This window comes from Pimephales promelas, chromosome 4, assembly GCF_988280905.1.
Source record: "Pimephales promelas chromosome 4, fPimPro1.hap1.1, whole genome shotgun sequence".
NCBI lineage: Eukaryota > Metazoa > Chordata > Actinopteri > Cypriniformes > Leuciscidae > Pimephales > Pimephales promelas.
Window position 1 is genome coordinate 48190652 of NC_142772.1, and position 21635 is coordinate 48212286.

Below are 21635 nucleotides of genomic sequence, written 5' to 3' on the forward strand. Positions count from 1 at the left end.
CTAATTTTTTTTTTATATATTTTTTATTTATTATTAGTATTATTAATACATTTGAGGCATAGCTAAATTCTATTGTACTGTTGGACAGGTTGCTGTGAAGACTTTGTATTTATTATTACAGTAGTTTTAATCAAATGAAACTGTAAAATGCTCATTAAGTGACTCTGGAGCTGAAGTTCATGCATGTCCTCATATGAGGCGGCAGAGAATTTCACTAATAGGCCCAAATATGTCATCTATTTGAGGAAATAGTTTAGAAAGGATCAAGAATAAAAGTATTTTACATTTAGATACATTATTTTTACAGTAAAAATCCTTGTGTTAATGCTGTATATATATTTTGTTAGCATCCAAATTTTTTTTCATTCATAACCTTTTGAACCAAGTAAAATAGATTGACATTTTGTTAATTTAAAGGGTTAGTTCACCCAAAAATGAAAATTCGGTCAGTATTTACTCTCCCTCATGTTGTTCCAACCCTCTGTGTTTATTTGTTCTGCTGAACACAAAGGAAGATATTTGGAAGAATGTTTTAATCAAACAGATCTCATTCCCCATTGACTACCATAGTATGGATTTTTTCCAACTATGGTAGTCAATGGGGAATGAGATCTGTTTGATTAAAACATTCTTCCTTTGTGTTCAGCAGAACAAATAAACACATAGAGGTTTGGAACAACATGTGGGAGAGTAAATGCTGACAGAATTTTCATTTTTGGGTGAACTAACCCTTTAAAGTTCATTCAAAATGATGACGTGCAACAGAATTGTGAACTTTTAAGTACCCATTAATAAAGCTTCCTGCAGACTTAAAGTAAAGAACTTTTAGTGTATTAAAATAAGTGCATCAATACAATACTTCTACACACACCAACCTAAAGACACAAGAGTCACAATGGCTGTTTCCAGATGTTTTATTGGAGTTAAACTGACATGTTCATTCAGGAGTTTAATCGAACAGGCCGAAGCCCATGTCCTCATCAGACTCCTCGGACTCCTCCTTGGCCGCCTCCACTTTAGCAGGAGCCGCGGTTTTCTCCACCGCAACAGCAGCAACAGGAGCCGCAACCGCGAAAGCGGTGGGATCAGCCAGGAAGGCCTTCACCTGAAGAAAAAAAAAAAAAAAAAAAAACACATTAAAAGTCATCCCTTATGAGAGCCTGATTTCTCAAAGCATTGATATCACGATATGCGCATCTGCAATACAGTACAGATGTTGGAGTGGAACCATATGGACCAGAAAGACTCCTAGACTTGACTCGAGACTCCTTTATAACCTAGCACATGTATGGAGAAAGAAAAGAGCCGAGTCGTACCTTCTCGGCCATGGGGAAGGAGTAGTCGGTCTCCACGGCGACAGCCAGGACCCTCTTGTAAGTATTGATGATGGAGTGAGGGATGGAGGCGAGCGTGGGGTAGCCGATCTGCAGACACACACTGGCGATGTTCCTCACACCCTGAAAGGAAAACAGTGAACAAGTTAGTGAGTGTTTACCAAGCCCGACATTATAAATAAAATAAAAAAAGTGTGTCTGAAACCAAGCGTCCCTGTGAGCCGTGGGATGCAGACACTCAGGGATAGTAGGAAACATGTTGATTTGTGCAGGGGGAACGACAAACAGGCACCGACGCAGCCAGTCCGTAACTTGACCTGCATGTTTACACTCAATAACAGTAGGTTTAAGGGCACGAACCTCCAGGAACCTCTTGTGCAGGGCATCTTCAGTGATGTCCAGCACCTCTGGGCTGTAGACGCTGCCGTTATCATACACCTGCTGGATGATCAGCCCGTAGGAGAAGGGCGAGATGTTCAGCATGTTGAGCAGCGTGGCCTCGCTGGCGCCCACCTTGTCTCCAGGTTTGATCAGTTGAACGTCGCTCTGCGGGCAGAACAGGTCAGTCAGTTCATGTGCAGTATTAGAAGAAAATCAAATATGACAGCAGTCTAATATACTGGATACAGTCAATCAATGATAAACAAAGAGAATAAAAAGCGATTGAGATATTTAATGTACACAAGCAAGACTAGTTTTATTTTACATTAGATTTTTTTTTTCTTAGACTTAGTGTTTTAAGAATTAGGAAAATGTACTAAAAGTGTTACTTAATTCATATATGCGTTCTGTTGTAATTGTCCATTTTGTTTGTAATTCCGTTGCATTGCTGATCGTTTACTTGTCTCGTGTAATTTTGAGGACTTTTCCCTTACATTAGTTAAGCTAGTATTAGTTTTTTCTTAAGTATCGATAATTGTGAAATTTCACCAATATTTTAAATTACTCTTATCGTGAAGACAGATTGCGTCGCCCACCAATAATGGGGTTAAATTAGAAATAAGATAAGCCGTAATCCAGCATTCCTACCGCACACTACTGATTACATGAGGTTCAATTATTAAACATGATTGCTCAAGTATATTTGGAAATCATGGGTTTTATTATTATTTTTAAATAGCTTTTTTAATAGTGAATTCTTGTGGATTTACTTCAAACTAATTATATAAAAGATACACCATGTTATAGTGCACTTACACAAGCAACTTTTAAAACTAGTGTTTTAAGAGAAAAGAAAAGCCACACACACAAGTGCTGAAATGGGGTGTGATTGATTACGTCAAAAACCAATAATCATGCTCACCAAGATTTCAATGGTTCCTCTGGAGATCTTGGTGGTGATTCCCAAAGCCTGGAAGAAGGAGGTCTTCTCAGGACCGAGACCGGTGTTCTGGGCCGGGACGGTGACCTCGCAGGGGGCGATGGCACCGGCACGGGCAGCAGCGGGCACCTAAGACCAGAGATCACACGAGTTACACCAGAACAGACACATTCATGCCCTGAACTCAGTTACTCAACAGTCATACTCACTTTGTTTTGCAGAAGCAGGTCCCTGACCTCAGGCAGATCCTCCTTTGTGAAGACGAAGCCGACATTCCCACGGATATGGGGAAGCAGCCTGCAAAAACACAGGAATAATTCAAACTGAACCCCATTTAACCCCTTAACTGTCACTTGCCCATATACGGGCAACCTAATTTTACTTCACTATATTACTATTAAATCCTAATCTTGTCATGACAAACTTTTTTTTTTTTTTAATATATATTTTTTAAACTATTTATATTTTAGGACTTTTTTTTTCTTACAAATTATGAATGAACAGTGATATATATATACAGTATATATATATATATATATATATATATATATATGACAAGAGTGCGCCTCAAAAAAAAAAAAAAAAAAAAAAAAAGTAATTACAGGAGTTTCTGACCTTGGTCACAAAAAGTCGACGCACACACTTTTAATAATTGAAACTTTGGTTTTTAGTGCTTAAAGTTCATAATAAAACAATTAGTATTTGTCAATAAAAAAAAAAAAAAAAAAAATCAAATTATATTTTAAAAAGCAAGGTAAGTCCTCTAAAAAGTATAATATATTATATATATATAATTTTTTTTTAATTATTATTATATCACATATTTTATTAGTTATCATAAATTAGGTATCATTTGAAAGCTTACGAACTCAGAATTCATCCTGTGAAAACAGTTTTGAAATTGGATGTTGCGTTACCATAGAAACGGTATTTTTTTATTAGGCCCCTCCCCTTTTAGGCATCATCTTTCATAATTTATTATGAAAACATTTTCTAATCTTGACAAAACACATATTGTCAGAAAGGTCGGAGTCTCAAGGTTCCATATTTAGTGACAGAAGTGATATTTGGATAGAAATTTATTAATTTGTTACGGCAAAATGCATACAATTAAATTCAATGGCATCCGGTGGCTATTTTTGGTACTACGCCTAAAACAAAATCTCATGGGAACTTTGATTTTTGTGCAATCAACTTCAATTTGGAACACAACTTGGTTAGATATATAGCTTTCATTTTATAGTAAAACATATTTCATATAAAAAAAATATATTAATAAAGTATTTGATTTACTTTAAATTACAACTTCCATAACTTTTTCATAATGTCTGAAACCAAGCGTCCCTGTGAGCCGTGGGATGCAGACACTCAGGGATAGTAGGAAACATGTTGATTTGTGCAGGGGGAACGACAAACAGGCACTGACACAGCCAGTCCGTAACTTGACCTGCATACCCCTATTCATCAGTACTGTATTAATCACGCTGCGATTTGTTCCTCACTTTTGATGGAGGATAAAAAAAAACAATAGGATTCACGGTAAAATCCTGTCCTGTGAGTGTTTTATAAAGAAGGCCCCAGAACTTTAAAAGCCCTTAATTTTCTACCGTGGATCATCCTTGTGCCCAGACTGACACGCACCTCTCCAGAGCCGGGTTGTTCTCCAGGTGGCCACGGATGGCCTTGCGCATCATGGTGTTTTTGCCCATAAGCACGACAGCCTTGCCCCGCAGGGACAGACGGATGGTCTGCATCTGCTTGGAGCCGACATTGTCCGCGCCCACGATGAAGCACTTGGGGAAGTCATCCAGCAGTTGCTGCACACATGGAGAAAGACTATCAGAAACGACTCAACCCGATGGGGGTCACGACTAAAACATGTCTGAGACCAAGCGTCCCTGTGAGCTGTGGGATGCAAACACTCAGGGATAGTAGGAGACAGTTTTATTTCAGCAGGGGGAACGACCAATCGGCACTGACACAGCTGATCTGTAGATGACCTGCTCTATGTATGTCATGCCAAAAAACGCTGACAACTTACGATGATTTTCAGAAAGTAGTTGGACTTCCACGTGGCCCTGTCTTCCCTGGGCATCTTTGCAGTGCTTCCAAGGATCGGTGAACAGCCGGTTTAAAGACAAGGTTGAAATCTGAGAAACAGAATGAAAACCACTTAGACAACGGTGACTTGGTTTTAAGCAGTGTTGTGCAAGTTACTTCCAAACTGTAATACATCAGGTATTACTTGTTACTGTTATTTAAAAGTAATTCATTACCTTACAATATTACTGTCTCAGAATTGTAATGCGTTACATTACTCATGTATTACTTTTGAGTTACTTTCACCAAAATAACTAAGTAGAACTTAACTTTGGGGCTGTAACGATATGTAATATAAAAACCGAAATCGCGATTCGCCACATCCACGAACCTACAGAATCGCGACACTCCTCTTCCAACTCCAGCGTTATTCTCCTTACCGTCCAGATCCAATGCTGCCTTATCTTTAAATTAGGCTATTAGTATTATTTGAAGTTAACATTATAAAATACGTAGACCTACACCACAAAACTAGTCGAGGATAAATTATTTAAAATTGGGGAAGTCCAGCATTATGGACATGACATTTGCAGTCAAAACTTGAAATAAAAATTCTCAGAAAATACATGTATTGAAATGTATAATACATGTATACTTCCTTAAAGGACTCCAGACATTAGACAAATATCAGTCTATGTTTTATTTTTAATATTAGGGAAAAGACACACATTCATGCGTGACAAAAAAAATAGGAGGCAAAATATATTTTTTTGTAATTCTGTTAATTACACTGCGCAAATCGGATGAGGAGGGGTTGGCATTTTAGTTTTCGTGTTCGCATTTATGAGGAAAAAACAATGTTATAGACGCGACCGCTCTGAACTGGCACAAAAAGACTGCTTTAAAACTTTCACATAGTCTGTTGCCTTTAAGAAGTAAAATACACTGTAATACAACTGTAATACAAGCCTGACTGAACATGTAACGAGTAAAATATTACTGAAAATTGATTAGTAATGCCTTACACTACTGCGTTACAGCAAAAAGTAATATGTTACTGTAATGTATTACTTTTGTAATGCGTTACTCCCAACACTGGTTTTAAGTGCTAAAATACAGCGGTTTAAAGCTAAAAAACAAATTAACCCAAATTTGCTATTGCTATAATACTATGACCTTAATTTAATAAAAGAATGTCTGAGACCAAGCGTCCCTGCAGGTCGTGGGAAACCGACAAACAGGGATAGTAGGAACCAGTTTTATTTCAGCAGGGGGAACGACCAATCAGCACTGACACAGCTGATCTGTAGATGACCTGCTATAAGTTAGTTCATTTTGAGCTGCGTGAGTTATATATACACACTCTACGTATGGTTTATATTATATATAAGCATTATCCACCTCTATAATCGAAACAAGACACAATCTACAACAAGAAAATAAGCATAAAAACGTTTCACGTCTTATCTCACGTGGCGCACAGGCCTAAGCTAACATGCTAATGCTAATTTTTTTCCTCAAACTACTATTATTATACACGGATCGAGTAAGAATTAGATCTCCTCATAAATCTTAACACGATTATGATATATATTTACAACTCGAATGATCACGTGTATCGTAAAAAATAATGAAAGTGGCAGAAGGACGCATTACACCTCACCTCACTGCAGGGACGCGTGAAAGAAAGAGACCGTTGCAGGAAGAGGCACAATATTAGTACAAGTCGGACATCCAATCAGAATGTTGTGGGAGAGCGTATCTGTGCGCTGATTGGTTAATACACATGTCTTTCGCTGTGCAGTGGTAATGGACGACATTAATCCAATTCTTTTTTCTTTTCTTTTTTTTTCTTTTTTTATTCTAACCAACAAAGTCAATATACAGTCAGAATTGCAATATATACAAAATGGAGAAAATAAAAACAAGCAAAAAATCAGACAGCCAGGGGGAGGCTAAACATTATATAAAAATATCAAAGGATTCACAAATCGAAATAGTTTTAATTGCTTTCTTATTGTGGGAATGAAAGATAGTTTTGATATATAATTGCATTTCTTTTTCAAGAACCAAAAACAAAGGTTTGGTTTTATTGTACTTACATTTATGTATATGGAATTTAGCATAAATTAAAATTAAATTTATAATATAGTATTCCTTCCTTTTATTTGAAGGAATATTATTAAAACCAGCTATAACATTTTCTAAACAATATTTCTCAGATTTTTCGCATTTCGTTTAATTAGCATGGCATTGCGTACTATGTGTTGGAACGGAACAGCCTATAAAACGCGACTTTTTTTATCAAAATAAAGTCATACAGTATCTTATCTGAATCCTTAACCACACGAGGCATATCTAAGGATAAAGAAATATAAACATTAAAATTATTGTTTTTTTTTTGCTTTTGTTTTTTTTTTGCTGCTGAACAACCAAATACCAAATATAAGGATAAGTGAACAGTGGAGCAACTTACGTATCACTCAATAGATTGTCAAACAGTTTCACACATTTTGCACTTTTATGTTGTTAATTTTGTCTTTATTAAGTAGTTGAAGCCACAAAGACAATTATTTAATTTGGGTAAAGTTAGAGAAAATGTACATGAAATGGTTGTGGGAGACAGGCGCGGCGACGTCATCAGCGCGCGTCGGAATGTGCGAGCCACATGAGCGAGCGGATGATGTAAACAACTGCAGCGCGAGACTCGTCTGCTGTCCGTCTTTCTTCTTTCTCTCTCTATCAGCCCTTCTCGGTGAGTGAGACGGATTCCCAGTGCCGCGCGTCTCCTGCAGATCATGCCCCACGACCCCGACCCTCCTCCGGCGAAGAGATTTAAGCCGGGCTCCCCCTTCTTCCGCCTGGATAAGAAGCCCGGCATGCTGTTGCCCAGAGCGGGACACACGCCCGTCAGCGTGGACGCTCAGAGGAGACAGTTGCCCATTTACCCGAGCAGGACACAGGTGATCAACCAGCTCCGACAACTGCACAATGCTGTGTTCATCGGTAAGACCTCAGCCGACAGTATCAGTATAGAAAGTATTATACCGTGGTAATGCTATGTATGTTTTACATGTATTTGTGACAATACACTAACTTACTTCTTGGACATTGGGCTAGTAATACAATTATTTTGGACATGAACCATGGACATACCATGCATTTTGTTCATATACCATGGGAACATCATGCATGTTAGTATGAAGTTGTGGATAGGTATAGTAATGTGTAACGACCTGTATAGTAACTTAATCCTAAGAATTGTGTACAGTACACTACCATTGCAATATCATGCATTTCTGATATGTAACATATCAGTACTGTATTACCATGGTAATACTATCATTTTGTACACCTACCATGACAATACCATGCATTTTGTAAAGGTACCATGGTAATACCATATATTTTTTTGACTTGTATTGTGTCAGCTGTAATTATTCATATAGTACATATCAAAGTACCATGTTATTATTACTAAAGTTCCACCAAAATATGTTTTTGAAGGGACGTTGTAGGTTAATGTAGCATTCTTAATGTCGAAAACCCCATTTTTATTTATGTGTTTTGCAGGGTTTTCATATGAAACAATCTTTGTCTGTAAATAATGCACGTATGTTTATGAGATGAGGGACTTTCTAATTACATTAGAGCAACACCAAAGTCATGGGTTCGATTCTCAGGGAATCCTTAAACAATAAAATAACTTTAATTTTGATGTAATTTTTTATACCTAAAATAAAATGTAAACCTTCAATGCAGTGCATGTTGCTTTGGATAAAAGCATCTGCCAAATGCAGAAATATAAATGTAAACTACCTAAATCATACAAAAGCATTTTTGCGTTTAAAAAGATTTATTTTAGTCGCTTCATATTTTTATTTACTAGTGCCCAAACTCAAGTTATTGAGTTTGGCCATTAGGAAATATAAGTCATTTTTCTGTATTTGCGAAGATATTTTTCCATCCTCGCTATTTTATCAAAAGAAGTGCCCACATGACACTTTCCTGTTGCAGGTGAGACGGGCTCTGGTAAAACCACGCAGATACCACAGTACCTGTATGAGGCGGGCATCGGGCGGCAGGGCATCATTGCCATCACCCAACCCCGCCGGGTCGCCGCCATATCACTGGCTGGAAGAGTGGCCGAGGAGAAGAGAGTCCAGCTGGGCAAACTGGTGCGTTTTCACATTAAAGATTTTCAATTTGCATCATTCTAAATAAAAAAACGACACTTTTACACTAGCAGTCAAAAGCGTGGAAAATTAAGATGATTAAGAAGTCTCTTCTACTGGAAAATACAGTAAAAAAAACAGTAAAATTGTGAAATATTGTTCTTAAATTTCTGTGAATATACAGGAAAGTGTAATTTATTCCTGTGAATGTTCAGCATCATTACTCCAGTCTTCAGTGTCACACGATCCTTCAGAAATCACTCTAATATGATCATCTGATGCTCAAGAAACATTTAGTTTATTTAAAAAAGTAGAAATTCAAAAATGATGCATTAAATCATTGAAGTGACAGTAAAGATATTTATAATATTTATATTCAAATAAATGCTGTTCTTTTGAACTGTCTATTTATCAAATAATCCTGGACAAAATGGATCGCAGTTTCCGCAAAGATATTAAAGCCCGACAGATATAGGATTTTGAAGGCCGATACAAACATTCGTTGGTTTTAAAATCCGATATTCCGATATATCGGCCGATTTTTTTATTTATTATTATTTTTTTTTTCCTTCCCAGATCCAGATTTCCCTAACATTAGTTATTTGTAGTTATTTATGAGTTTTAACTAAAATAATATGATAATGCATTTTAAAAAGAAACTTGTTTCATTTATTGTCACAACAGAACAGAGGAACATCAAAATACATTAAAGTTCTGATAAATAAAATTATAATTAGTCCCTACATTGCCTTATAAGCTACCTGCAACCTGGATCAGCAGGATGTGTGGCGCGTTATACACGAGTGTTGCCAACAGGGACGGTGTAGAGCGCCCTCTGGTGAACAAACTATACAACTCCAACACTCGTGACATGGTTGAAGCGTGATTGGTCCGTTTTTATTTTATTTTTGAAATATTCATTTATCAGACATTATAACTACCGATATTTTGGAAGATGCCTAATATCGTCGATAATATCAGCCTGCCGATAAATCGGTCTGGCTGTAAAAGATATGAACATTTATGTTACCTGAGCATCAGATCATCATATTAGAGTGATTTCTGACGGATCATGTGACACTGAAGAGTAATGATGCTGAAAATTCAGCTTTGATCACAGGAATAAATTACATTTTTACAATATATTACAATAAACGCAATTGTACTGTCCAAACCAGATTTCCAGTGTATCTGTTGTAGAGCTGAAGTGAACTTGTTTCAGAATCGATGAACTTCAGTTATTGAACCGAACTGAATCAACACTTGATCTGATTAAAAACTCTATCTGCTTTACTTGATGTTGTTTATTAATGTAAAGCTTTGCGTCTCCTCTTCCTCAGGTCGGCTACACGGTGCGCTTTGAAGACGTCACGTCGTCGGAGACCAAGCTGAAGTTCATGACGGACGGGATGTTGTTGCGAGAGGCGATCGGGGATCCGCTGTTGCTGCGCTACACCGTGGTGATCCTGGACGAGGCTCACGAGCGCACCGTTCACACTGATGTCCTGTTCGGCGTGGTGAAGGCCGCCCAGCGCAAACGCACAGAACACAACAAAATACCTCTGAAGGTACGAGAGAAATCGGACGATTCGGAAAGACAAGTTGATGCCGATACCGATTTTCTTTCTTTTTTTGATAGTTTTTGAGTTGAAAAAAAAAAAAAAACCTCTCCAAACTAATGCTGGAAACCAAACCCTCTCATTTGGTATATTCAGCTTTTTCGGCAACACTTGATTCATTAATACTATTTCTCTTCTCTTAATAATAATCAATATTTTTGTCCTATTGTTAGTTTAACTGCTTCTATTGCTCTCCTCACTTGTAAGTCGCTTTGCATCTGGTAATATAATATATAATATAATGTAATATAATATTAGAGAGGATAAGATTAACAACAGAGCCCATACTTTTATATTCACCTGCTATTATATTTCAGATACACATAAGCTAGTTTTCATAAACACCAATTTATTCAAACATATTAACCTAAATAAGCTCCTCTCTAGTGTTTATTTATTGATAACTAATGAACTGTGAACATTGGATAGCCTTCCTGAGGTAAATGTAACATGAAGTGACATAATGTTCAGAAGCTGTTTTATTGACCGCGATTACATGTGAGACATGAAACATTTCAAGTTATACTGTATCTATCAACAAACTCTTTGATGTTCATGCATGTTTTATAACTTGTATTAAAGTGGAAGAAAAGACTGCGTTCAACATCAATGTTTTAGTGACTAGTGACTTTTTTTTTAAACTAAATGTATCATTTAAATTTGAAAAGCTCTCATGGAATGTTCAGCATTCAAAAAGTAACAGACAGTAATGACATCATGCATTCTAAATTCTGACTGGTCTATAAAATCTTCTCAGACATTCTCTGACAGACTAGTGTTGCCGTCTGTCGATGCGGTGTGCATTTTAAGCATGTTTATTCAGCTCTACACTGACTGCAGATAATATGCTGTTAGGTTGTGTGTTGATTCTCACACTCATGTGATAGAAAAGCAAACGCTTGCTGAGGGCATCTCAGCTGTGTTGTTCTGCTGCGTCAGTGAATGAAGGCTGTGTATCTGCAGGTGTTTGTGATGTCTGCCACCATGGACGTGGATCTGTTCTCTCAGTACTTCAATAAATCACCCGTTCTGTATCTGGAGGGCCGACAGCATCCCATTCAGATCTACTACACCAAACAGCCTCAGTCCGACTATCTCCAGGCAGCGCTGGTCTCTATATTTCAGATTCACCAGGTCAGTCCACACACACACACACACACACACATACACGAGGCAAATGGATTTTTGGTTTCATTTGAAGTGCAAAAGGATATTTAATTTCTTAAAAAATGGTGCTTGTTTAATTCAAAATAAAAATATACTTATTTTATTTAAAAATTTTTTTATAAATGACACTTAATTTCTTTAAAAAATATATAATTCTTAATATATATATATGAAGAGTTCAGATGCAAAAGCCTCTAAATGCCATTTGAAATTTTCTTCTTTAATGATGATTTTTATCAAACTTGTATATTTAAGTTCAGTAATTTCACTTAAATAACAATTAATAGGTATTTATCATTGCCATTTAAGTGAAATTACTGAACTTAAATATACAAGCTTGATAAAAATGATCATTCTAGAAGAAAATTTCAAATGGCATTTAGAGGCTTTTGCATCTGAACTCTTCATATATATATATATATGTGTGTGTGTGTGTATATATATTATTTTATTTATTTATTAGAAAATGTTAAAACAATATTTATTTGCTAAAGAATTAAGAATAAAATTAAGAAAATAAAAAAAACATTTTCCATAAAAATTATATTTATTCAAAAAAATTTTACTTATTTTCTACCAAAAATATTTTCTTTTTTTCATTAACTAATAATACTTTTTTTATGGTAAAACAATATTTATTGTCTTAAGAAAACTATACTTATATTTTTTAAAAATAACACAATATTTATGTCTAAAATATATTAAAAAAATATATATAAAAAAGTATACTTATTTTTTATTGTAAGTTTTATCTAAAGTTTTTACAAATTTTCTTTTTTTTAAAATGATGAACTACTTCTTTCTTAATAAAAAAAGGTACAACATTTTTATATCTTTTAATGTTCCTTATTTTCTTAAAGGAAGCTCCTCCGTCCCATGATATCCTGGTGTTCATGACGGGCCAGGAGGAGATTGAAGCGTTGGCGCGCACCTGTCGGGACATATCCAAACACCTTCCTGAGACCTGTGCGCCGATGACAGTCGTCCCCCTGTACGCCTCGCTGCCGCCCACCCAACAGCTTCGGGTCTTTCAGCCTGCGCCAAAGGTCACGACCCAAACGCCACGACACACGTGATGCTGAGCGCGCACTTCCACTCACTCACACACTCACACACACTCCTTTCTGTGATCGTTACAGGGATCCAGGAAAGTGATTCTCTCAACAAACATCGCAGAAACGTCCATCACCATCTCCGGCATCAAATACGTCATCGACACGGGGATGGTGAAGGCCAAACGCTACAATCCAGGTGAAACGCTCAAGCCTCCTCTCCAAGCCCTTGCACACTGAGTCCCGAATTTTCTCAATCATTAACTGTGTTAATCTTTTTAATGACGGATGAAAGTTGAGGAGCGCTGCTGATGTCCTGGTGTTTCCGTGTATAATGCATGAATTGTTCTGTATCAGAGAGTGGTCTGGAGGTGCTGGCGGTGCAGCGAGTGTCTAAAGCCCAGGCGTGGCAGCGGGCCGGTCGAGCCGGCAGAGAAGAGGCCGGGTCATGCTACCGTCTCTACACCGAAGACGAGTTCGACAACCTCGCCAACATGACCGTGCCGGAGATCCAGAGGTATAACGCTCAGGGCCCGGTGTCACAAAACTACAGCTTAGATATAGCAGATAGTCAGACTTCACACATCTAAATCAGACCGTTGCACAAAGCACTAAAGACTCTCAATATCTTAAGTAGGGCTACACTGCAATGCATTCTGGGTAAAATAAGACACTTTTCATGCATACATGCAGGCATATGTATTTATGTATACAAAATAATTATACACAGCACACACACATATATTTTGTTAACACAAACTTTTATTTTGGATGTGATTAATCGCAATTAATCGTAATTTTTTTTAAGATTAATTGAAATAAAAAAAACTTTAATGATACTTATTTTCTTAAATTATACTTCTTTTCCTAAAAAAATATAAATATATATTATGCTATATTATTTATCTTAATATATATATATATATATATATATATATATACTATGCTATATTATACTATTTAAAAAAAAATAATACATAATTTCTTAAAAAATACTTCTTTAATAAAAATACTTCTTACTTACTAATGTCTCTGTAGGTGTAATCTGGCCAGTGTCGTTCTGCAGCTGCTCGCTCTGGGAGTTCCTGATGTTCTCAACTTCGACTTCATGTCTAAACCGTCGCCTGGTATGAACTCTCCAACATGTTATACCATACACTGCAATAATTATCTGCTTTATCTTGTTCCTGGAAGAAATATCTAAACATTCTTGAATCAAGATACATTAACTTGAGAAGTAAAATTATTTATATTACATTAAATTATATTAAATTACTTAAGATATTCAGTCTTGTTTTCTAAAACATTGATCAGAATGAAGTGTATTTTGAGTTTAAAATAGGAAAAAATAAATCTGCTAATGAGATATATATATTTGTATATATTTGTTCTAGTTTAAGCATAAACTCACTTAATTTTGATCAGACTTAATATCTTAAGTAATTTGCTTCTCAAGTAAACATATCTTATTCTTAATGTAATGTCATGTACTGGAAAATAAAACAAAAATTCATAGCAAGAACTATATATATATATATATTTTTTTTGCAATGTAGTGAAATCCCAAACTTTTTTCTCAGCCAAAGTCCACCTGAGAATTTAAGTTAATATTTCATTTTATCAAAACATTCACAGTTCTCTGATTTCTGTTGGTGATTTTTAGGTAAACAAATACAATACAATATGTTTTAGTACGTTTTTTTATTTTAATTTTTCAAATTTAGCTTGATTTTGATTTGTATTTATTTTACAATTATTTATATATATATATATATATATATATAAATATATAGCTTGATTTTTATTTATTTTTATTTTACAATTTTATATATATATATAAAATAAAAACAAATCAAAATCAAGCTATAAATATATATACACACATATATAAAATTGTAAAATAAAATCAAAATCAAGCTATATATATATATATATATATATTTATATTTGTAAAATAAAAACAAATCAAAATCAAGCTATATATATATATATAAGCTATATATATATATATATATATATATAGCTTGATTTTGATTTTATTTTACAATTTTATATATGTGTGTATATATATATATTTATAGCTTGATTTTGATTTGTTTTTATTTTACAAATATGAATAGCTTGAAGTTGATTTTGATGTTTTTATTTTACAAATATGAATATATATATATATATATATATATTTATATATATATATAGCTTGAAGTTGATTTTGATGTTTTTATTTTACAAATATGAATATATATATATATATATATATATATATATAGAGCTTGATTTTGATTTGTTTTTATTTTACAATTTTATATATATATATATATATATATATAGCTTGATTTTGATTTGTTTTTATTTTACAATTATTTATTTATTTATGTGTGTGTGTGTGTGTGTGTGTGTGTGTGTGTGTGTGTATATATATATATATATATATAAATAAACATTTTTAGCTTTTCCTCAACTCACAAACCTTAGTCTGCTATAATATATGACCTTCCCCAGGTTGTTACTATAATAAAAACAGCAACAACAACAAAACGACACAAATGTTCAATAATTAATAGTAATGTTCACTAATAACGATGATAGGATGCAATGGTTGCTTAATAATACAATCAGCTTTCATGTGCAGTTTGTTCAGTTAAAGATGTTTTCCCCGTGTGTGTGTGTGTGTGTGTGTGTGTGTGTAGAGTCGATGCGGACGGCTGTGGATCAGCTCAGTATCCTCGGGGCCGTCGAGAGGAAAGATGACCAGGTGTCGTTAACTCCCCTGGGCAAGAAGATGGCCTGTTTCCCTCTAGAGCCTCGCTTCTCCAAAGTAAGAAATACTCAGTTGTTATTAGATAATGCAAAGTGATTTTGTTGTTTCTTTCTTTTTTTGTCTATATAGACATGATTTGATAATGCATTAAAATATAAACGACTTCACTTGAAAGATGCAGATATACTTCCGGCTCATGGGACCTTATTTCAGATGATTTTTTCTTATGAATGGTAGTCAATGGCGAGAGACAACTCATCCTTTTTATTCCGTCTGAACTGTGCCTGATGTTTGTCAATTTAAAAGATATTCTGAAAGTCAAGAAAGTCACAGTTTGTCATGAAACAGAAGAGTAACATTTAGTTTTATGTGACAATCACTCAATGAACTACATCTCCCAGGAGGCGAAACAACGAGCGAGATCCGCTGTGCGGTCTGGTAAAACACTCAGACGTAACGTTACGATTATAACGCAACACTATAAACAATGACAGACGTTAGCTTCAGTAAAGTTAGCTTCAGACATTGAGAGAAAATGTGGGCCTTTGGGGTTTGTAGTCTTTATGTATTTTCACAGTCTTACACCGCAACAGTTTCACATCAAACTGCGACTTTCTTGACTTTAAAATGTATCTTTTAAATTGACAAACATCATATGTGTAATTCAGGCCACAAATCAAACAAAATCAAAATATTTGTTGTCTCTCGTCATTGACTACCATACAATATTTTTCCGAAATAAGGACCCATGGTGGTCGACTGGAAGGGGAGGGCTCTATATATATATGGAGAATTAAGAAATCCTTCTTATTAGCGACACCGGTGGCCGTTAAGTGAACTGCAACAACACACATTTAGATGAATATGTGAACATGTGCTGCTCTTTCCTCTCAATAACACAATGAACACACACAGAAATGAGAAAGCATCTGATCATAGAGATGTGGAGATCAGCTCATTAAAATCACACAGTTATGATAGTTTAATTATATATTTGAGACTCTGTAGATTGACTATGTGAGATTGTAGTTTGAATGAATCTTTTTTCTTTTGACATTGACATTACAGTCCAGAACGGCTCTGAACATTGTATAAGCATTAGTGTCAGTGAACAGAAGAGAAAAACACACGTCTAAATGTAAATGTAGATAAATATACACTTATATGCTGTATATTGTTCTGGGTTTGCATAGACGCTCCTGATCTCGCCCGAGTTCTGCTGCACTGAGGAGGTTCTGACCATCATCTCGCTCCTCTCCGTCGACTCGGTCCTCTACAACCCCCCCGCTCGCAGAGAAGACGTCCTCGCCGCCCGCAAGAAGTTCATCTCCAGCGAGGGCGACCACATGACGCTCCTCAACATCTACAGGGCCTTTAGGAAAGTCAGCGGGAACAAGGTACAGACATCACTTTCAGGCCAATGTCCTCAGGCACACGTTTCCTTTACTCTAGAGATGTAACGATACACACGTCATGATTCGATACTGAACTCACGATACGATATTATTGCAATTAACAGAATATTAACAGTTGATTAAAATGCTAAATGTGATTTTACATTGTGTGTGTAAACGAATAGCCTTGGACTCAAAGCACGGGACAATAGAGACACCAGAATAACAATATTCATGATTCTGAAGCTGAAAATACTGAATTATTGTAGATGAATATGCTTGATCTCTGTCACTGACTAGATGTATTTAAAATAATGTTGGCCACTTTTTACACTAATATCCCCCATTGCATTATTTTACATTATATTCAATATATTAGTTTAACCCTTGTGCTGCATTAGGGACATTTTTGGTCTTTTGCAGTTTAATTTCTTTGACCATTTTGGCTGTTTTAATGCAAATGGTATGAAATTTGGCAAAATTGTGACTTTTTGGATACATGTAAAAAATGTGATCCCATTTTGCAAAATATGTATAACACACACTGTGTAGATCAAATAGTAACACTCAGCACCATAATGACCAAAAATGGCCCATTGAAACCCATTTAAACGTGGTTTAAATCCGAGGCTGTCATTAATACATGAAACATGATTTTTGCTCAAACATCCTTTCATTTTGAAGCAAAAGCATTATATTTGCATTATATAGTGTATTCCACCAGATGACGTCACTACATATGTATTCCCTATGGGTGGAAATGCACCTTATTTTCCTGGTTTCCAATTAAAGGGTTAAAATCCTGAAATTGAATACATTTTTGGTAGTTATGATGAGGACTGATGCTGATTAAAAGATTTAACTTGGTAAAAGTGGAAAATAATGATAATACATAATATTTTAGGCAATGTTTAATTTGGGGCCATTTTGTGATTTAAAAAAAAAAAAATCTGACATAACACAAAATCTTTAAATGCACCAGAAATAATGTTGCTGCTAATCTTTGACATATTCAAGACTGTGATAATCCAAATCTAAAGTTTTCTCTTTGCATTTAGTTTATTGAAAATAATTAAATTTTTGTGTTTTTTCCTCTTATACAAATCGATGGTTTCGCCAACAAAACTGGTAATTAAAGGGTTAAAATCCTGAAATTGAATACATTTTTGGTAGTTATGATGAAGACTGATGCTGATTAAAAGATTTAACTTGGTAAAAGTGGAAAATAATAATAATATATAATATTTTAGGCAATGTTTATTACAGTATGTGGCCATTTTTGGTCCTTAATGCACTCAACGGTGTTTTAAAATCTAATGCAGCACAAGGGTTAATGTAGTGCTGACACTAAAACTAAACTGTTGAACACTGGCTGGTTATTTACTTCAAATATGTATTTTGGATAATTTTTAACCCCAAAAAAGCTACGGACTGCAGCTTTAATAAATAGCATTGCATGCGAGTTTGCATCTCTAACTCTGCGTCAGGACCGATCTCGATGTTGTGTGTATTTGCACGCTTTATAACAGGAGTGGTGTCGAGAGAACTTCGTGAACAGCAGGAACATGGGGCTGGTGCTGGAGGTTCGTTCGCAGCTGAGAGACATCTGCATCAAGGTAGAGATACACACACACACACACATGAGTGAGCAAAACCACGTGCAAACGTAACTTTGAGAATGTGTTCGTTTCTCATATAAGAGTCTTTGTACCATTAAAACGAGTTTGTACTGTATTTTATTTACATTTTTTATTCTAAACTGTTTTGATTATTCTGATTTCTTTTGATTATTTTAATTTCCTATCTAAAATAAATTTAAATCTGTCTGTCTGTCTGTCTATCTATCTATCTATCTATCTATCTATCTATCTATCTATCTATCTAATCTATCTATCTATCTATCTAATCTATCTATCTATCTATCTATCTATCTATCTATCTATCTATCTATCTATCTATCTATCTATCTATCTATCTATCTATCTATCTATCATCTGTCTATCAATCTATCTATCTATCTATCTATCTATCTATCTATCTATCTATCTATCTATCTATCTATCTATCTATCTGTCTATCTATCTGTCTATCTATCTCTGTATATCTATCTATCTATCTATCTATCTATCTGTCTATCTATCTGTCTATCTATCTCTGTATATCTATCTATCTATCTATCTATCTATCTATCTATCTATCTGTAAATCTGTACATCTATCTATCTATCTATTTATCTATCTGTATATCTATCTGTCTGTCTGTCTGTCTGTCTATCTACATATATCTGTATATCTGTCTATCTGTCTATCTATCTATCTATCTATCTATCTATCTATCTATCTATCTATCTATCTATCTATCTATCTATCTATCTATCTATCTATCTATCTATCTATCTATTTATCTATCTGTATATCTATCTATCTGTCTGTCTATCTACATATATCTGTATATCTATCTATCTATCTATCTATCTATCTATCTATCTATCTATCTATCTATCTATCTATCTATCTATCTGTCTATCTATCTATCTATCTATCTATCTGTCTATCTGTCTATTTATCTATCTGTATATCTATCTATCTGTCTATCTATCTATCTATCTATCTATCTATCTATCTATCTGTATATCTATCTGTCTGTCTGTCTATCTACATATATCTGTATATCTATCTATCTATCTATCTATCTATCTATCTATCTATCTATCTATCTATCTATCTATCTATCTGTATATCTATCTGTCTGTCTGTCTATCTACATATATCTGTATATCTATCTATCTATCTATCTATCTATCTATCTATCTATCTATCTATCTATCTATCTATCTATCTATCTATCTATCTATCTATCTATCTATCTATCTATATATCTGTATTTCTATCTGTCTGTCTGTCTGTCTGTCTATCTACATATATCTATATATCTGTATATCTATCTATCTATCTATCTATCTATCTATCTATCTGTATATCTATCTGTCTGTCTGTCTGTCTATCTACATATATCTATATATCTGTCTATCTATCTGTCTATCTATCCATCTGTATATCTATCTATCATCTGTCTATCTATCTATCTATCTATCTATCTGTCTGTCTGTCTGTCTGTCTCTATCTCGTTCCATCTATCTCATTCTATCTATCTATTTTTATGTGTTTTTTCTATCTATCTATCTATCATCTCTCTCTCTCTCTCTCTCTCTCTGATTTGTTGCCCATGTAATAAGTCTGTGATCTTCTGTTCTTCAGCTGAACATGAAGCTGGAATCGTCTCTGTCAGACCTGGCTAACGTGCGGCGCTGTCTCGCTCACGGTTTGTTCATGAACGCTGCAGAACTGCATCTGGACGGCAGCTACGTGGCTCTGGACACCCATCAGACGGTGTCCATCCATCCCTCATCGGTCCTGTTCCAGGCCAAACCGGCGTACGTGGTGTTCAACGAGCTCCTGCACACGTCTCGCTGCTACATGCGGGATCTGTGCCTGGTGGATGCTGATTGGCTTCATGAAGCCGCGCCCGAGTATTTCCGCCGCAAGCTGCGCGCGACAAAGAGTTACAGTCCACTACACATCCAGAAGACTGCATGGTAGGAAGAACACACAGAAGTTTTTTCACAATATGCATTTTGTCGACATCACATGTCAGCGCTAGTGCCGTTGCCGTAGATGAACTGTTTGGATGCTACGCTTCTTCTTTGGATTTGAACTGTTATGCTGATATGCAACGCATTAGGCAGTTTTTCCAAAGAGTTTGATTAATCGAGTGCTTTGTTAACTGGAATTTTTCTAGAAGTGAATGAATGAGTCCTTTATACTTGCTCTAAATCTAAAGATGCCATGCCTGTTTCTACACTTCTTTTACAAACTGCTGAAGAGGTCTGATTGAATGAAATTAATTTTTTGCTTCGTCAGGAATGTTTGCACGTGTGTTTTATGCGTTAGTCAAGGTCACAAAACTCCATTTTAGATCAGTTTAAAGGTTTAAAAAAGAGACTAAAACACATTTTTTGTTCCGTGTTATTGATCACCTCAAAATTCAAAAGTGAAAAAAATTATTTTGGGTTGTTATAGTTAACTAAAACTAAAAAATGTTAATTGAAATAAAATGAACGATAACCTAAAACAAAATAAAAGCTTACATATATTTTATTTCAGTTAGCTTTCAAGGCAACATTTATTATTTTTATTTGGTTTTACTAAAACTAAAAATGTATAAAAACTATACAGTCATATTTAAAAACAAAATAATAAAACATTTACTAGAATTAAAATGGAAACATAAAAATGCCAACAAAATTCATTCAAAATATTGAAAACTATAATAGCAGCTAAAAAAAGGATTGTTATGATTTGTCATATTGTGACATTATTTCCATGACAATTAAACAATTTTCCTCCAGATTCTGATAATTGTAAAGCAATAAACTGCAATACAGGGCTTTATCATTAAAAATTTTTTATAATCTAATAACTTGATGTTTGTTTGTGTATGGTAATGAGAATTAGGAGGGGTTAATTGTCATTAAAATAAGGTACTATATATATTAGGGCTGTGCAAAAATTAATTGCGATTAATCGCATCCAAAATAAAAGTCTGTGTTTACATAATATATTTGTGTGTGCTGTATATAATTATTTTGTATATATAGATACCTATGCATGCATGTATATATTTAAGAATTATTTGCGCTTACATTCTATATATATATATATATATATACATAATCTATATTATATAAATATAAATATTTTATATATGAATAA

The 21635-nt window shown here is 34.7% G+C and overlaps 2 protein-coding genes and 1 non-coding gene across 3 annotated transcripts; 1 reads left to right on the forward strand and 2 right to left on the reverse strand.

The window, feature by feature from the left end:
* Positions 1–896: 896 nt before the first annotated feature.
* On the reverse strand, positions 897–4848 carry rplp0 (ribosomal protein, large, P0). Its single transcript, XM_039661495.2, has 7 exons — positions 4697–4848; positions 4297–4472; positions 2865–2952; positions 2638–2784; positions 1695–1880; positions 1317–1457; positions 897–1105 (listed from the first exon to the last, which is right to left on the reverse strand). Exons 1-7 carry the CDS (start codon positions 4748–4750, stop codon positions 950–952), a joined length of 948 nt encoding a protein of 315 aa, XP_039517429.2. The 5' UTR covers positions 4751–4848; the 3' UTR covers positions 897–949.
* LOC120471726 (small nucleolar RNA SNORA63) lies at positions 3980–4108 on the reverse strand. Its single transcript, XR_005620842.1, has one exon. It is a non-coding gene; the product is annotated as a small nucleolar RNA SNORA63 (small nucleolar RNA).
* A 2497-nt stretch (positions 4849–7345) lies between the features above and the next one.
* On the forward strand, positions 7346–21432 carry dhx33 (DEAH-box helicase 33). The gene is made up of 12 exons (XM_039661574.2): positions 7346–7701; positions 8713–8873; positions 10211–10438; positions 11453–11623; positions 12517–12702; positions 12796–12907; positions 13066–13225; positions 13747–13835; positions 15399–15526; positions 16663–16866; positions 18393–18479; positions 20121–21432. Exons 1-12 carry the CDS (start codon positions 7494–7496, stop codon positions 20460–20462), a joined length of 2076 nt encoding a protein of 691 aa, XP_039517508.2. The 5' UTR covers positions 7346–7493; the 3' UTR covers positions 20463–21432.
* The last annotated feature ends 203 nt before the right edge of the window (positions 21433–21635 follow it).

Excerpts from the sequence above, each read along its gene's own strand:
- dhx33 (XM_039661574.2), top strand. The coding sequence starts at position 7,494 with ATGCCCCACGACCCCGACCCTCCTCCGGCGAAGAGATTTAAGCCGGGC. Across the intron at positions 10,439-11,452 it reads ACAACAAAATACCTCTGAAG|GTGTTTGTGATGTCTGCCAC; the intron begins GTACGAGAGAAA and ends GTGTATCTGCAG. Across the intron at positions 11,624-12,516 it reads CTATATTTCAGATTCACCAG|GAAGCTCCTCCGTCCCATGA; the intron begins GTCAGTCCACAC and ends ATTTTCTTAAAG.
- rplp0 (XM_039661495.2), bottom strand. The coding sequence starts at position 4,750 with ATGCCCAGGGAAGACAGGGCCACGTGGAAGTCCAACTACTTTCTGAAA. Across the intron at positions 1,881-2,637 it reads GAGGAACCATTGAAATCTTG|AGCGACGTTCAACTGATCAA; the intron begins GTGAGCATGATT and ends TTCTGCCCGCAG. Across the intron at positions 1,458-1,694 it reads TGCACAAGAGGTTCCTGGAG|GGTGTGAGGAACATCGCCAG; the intron begins GTTCGTGCCCTT and ends TTTTCCTTTCAG.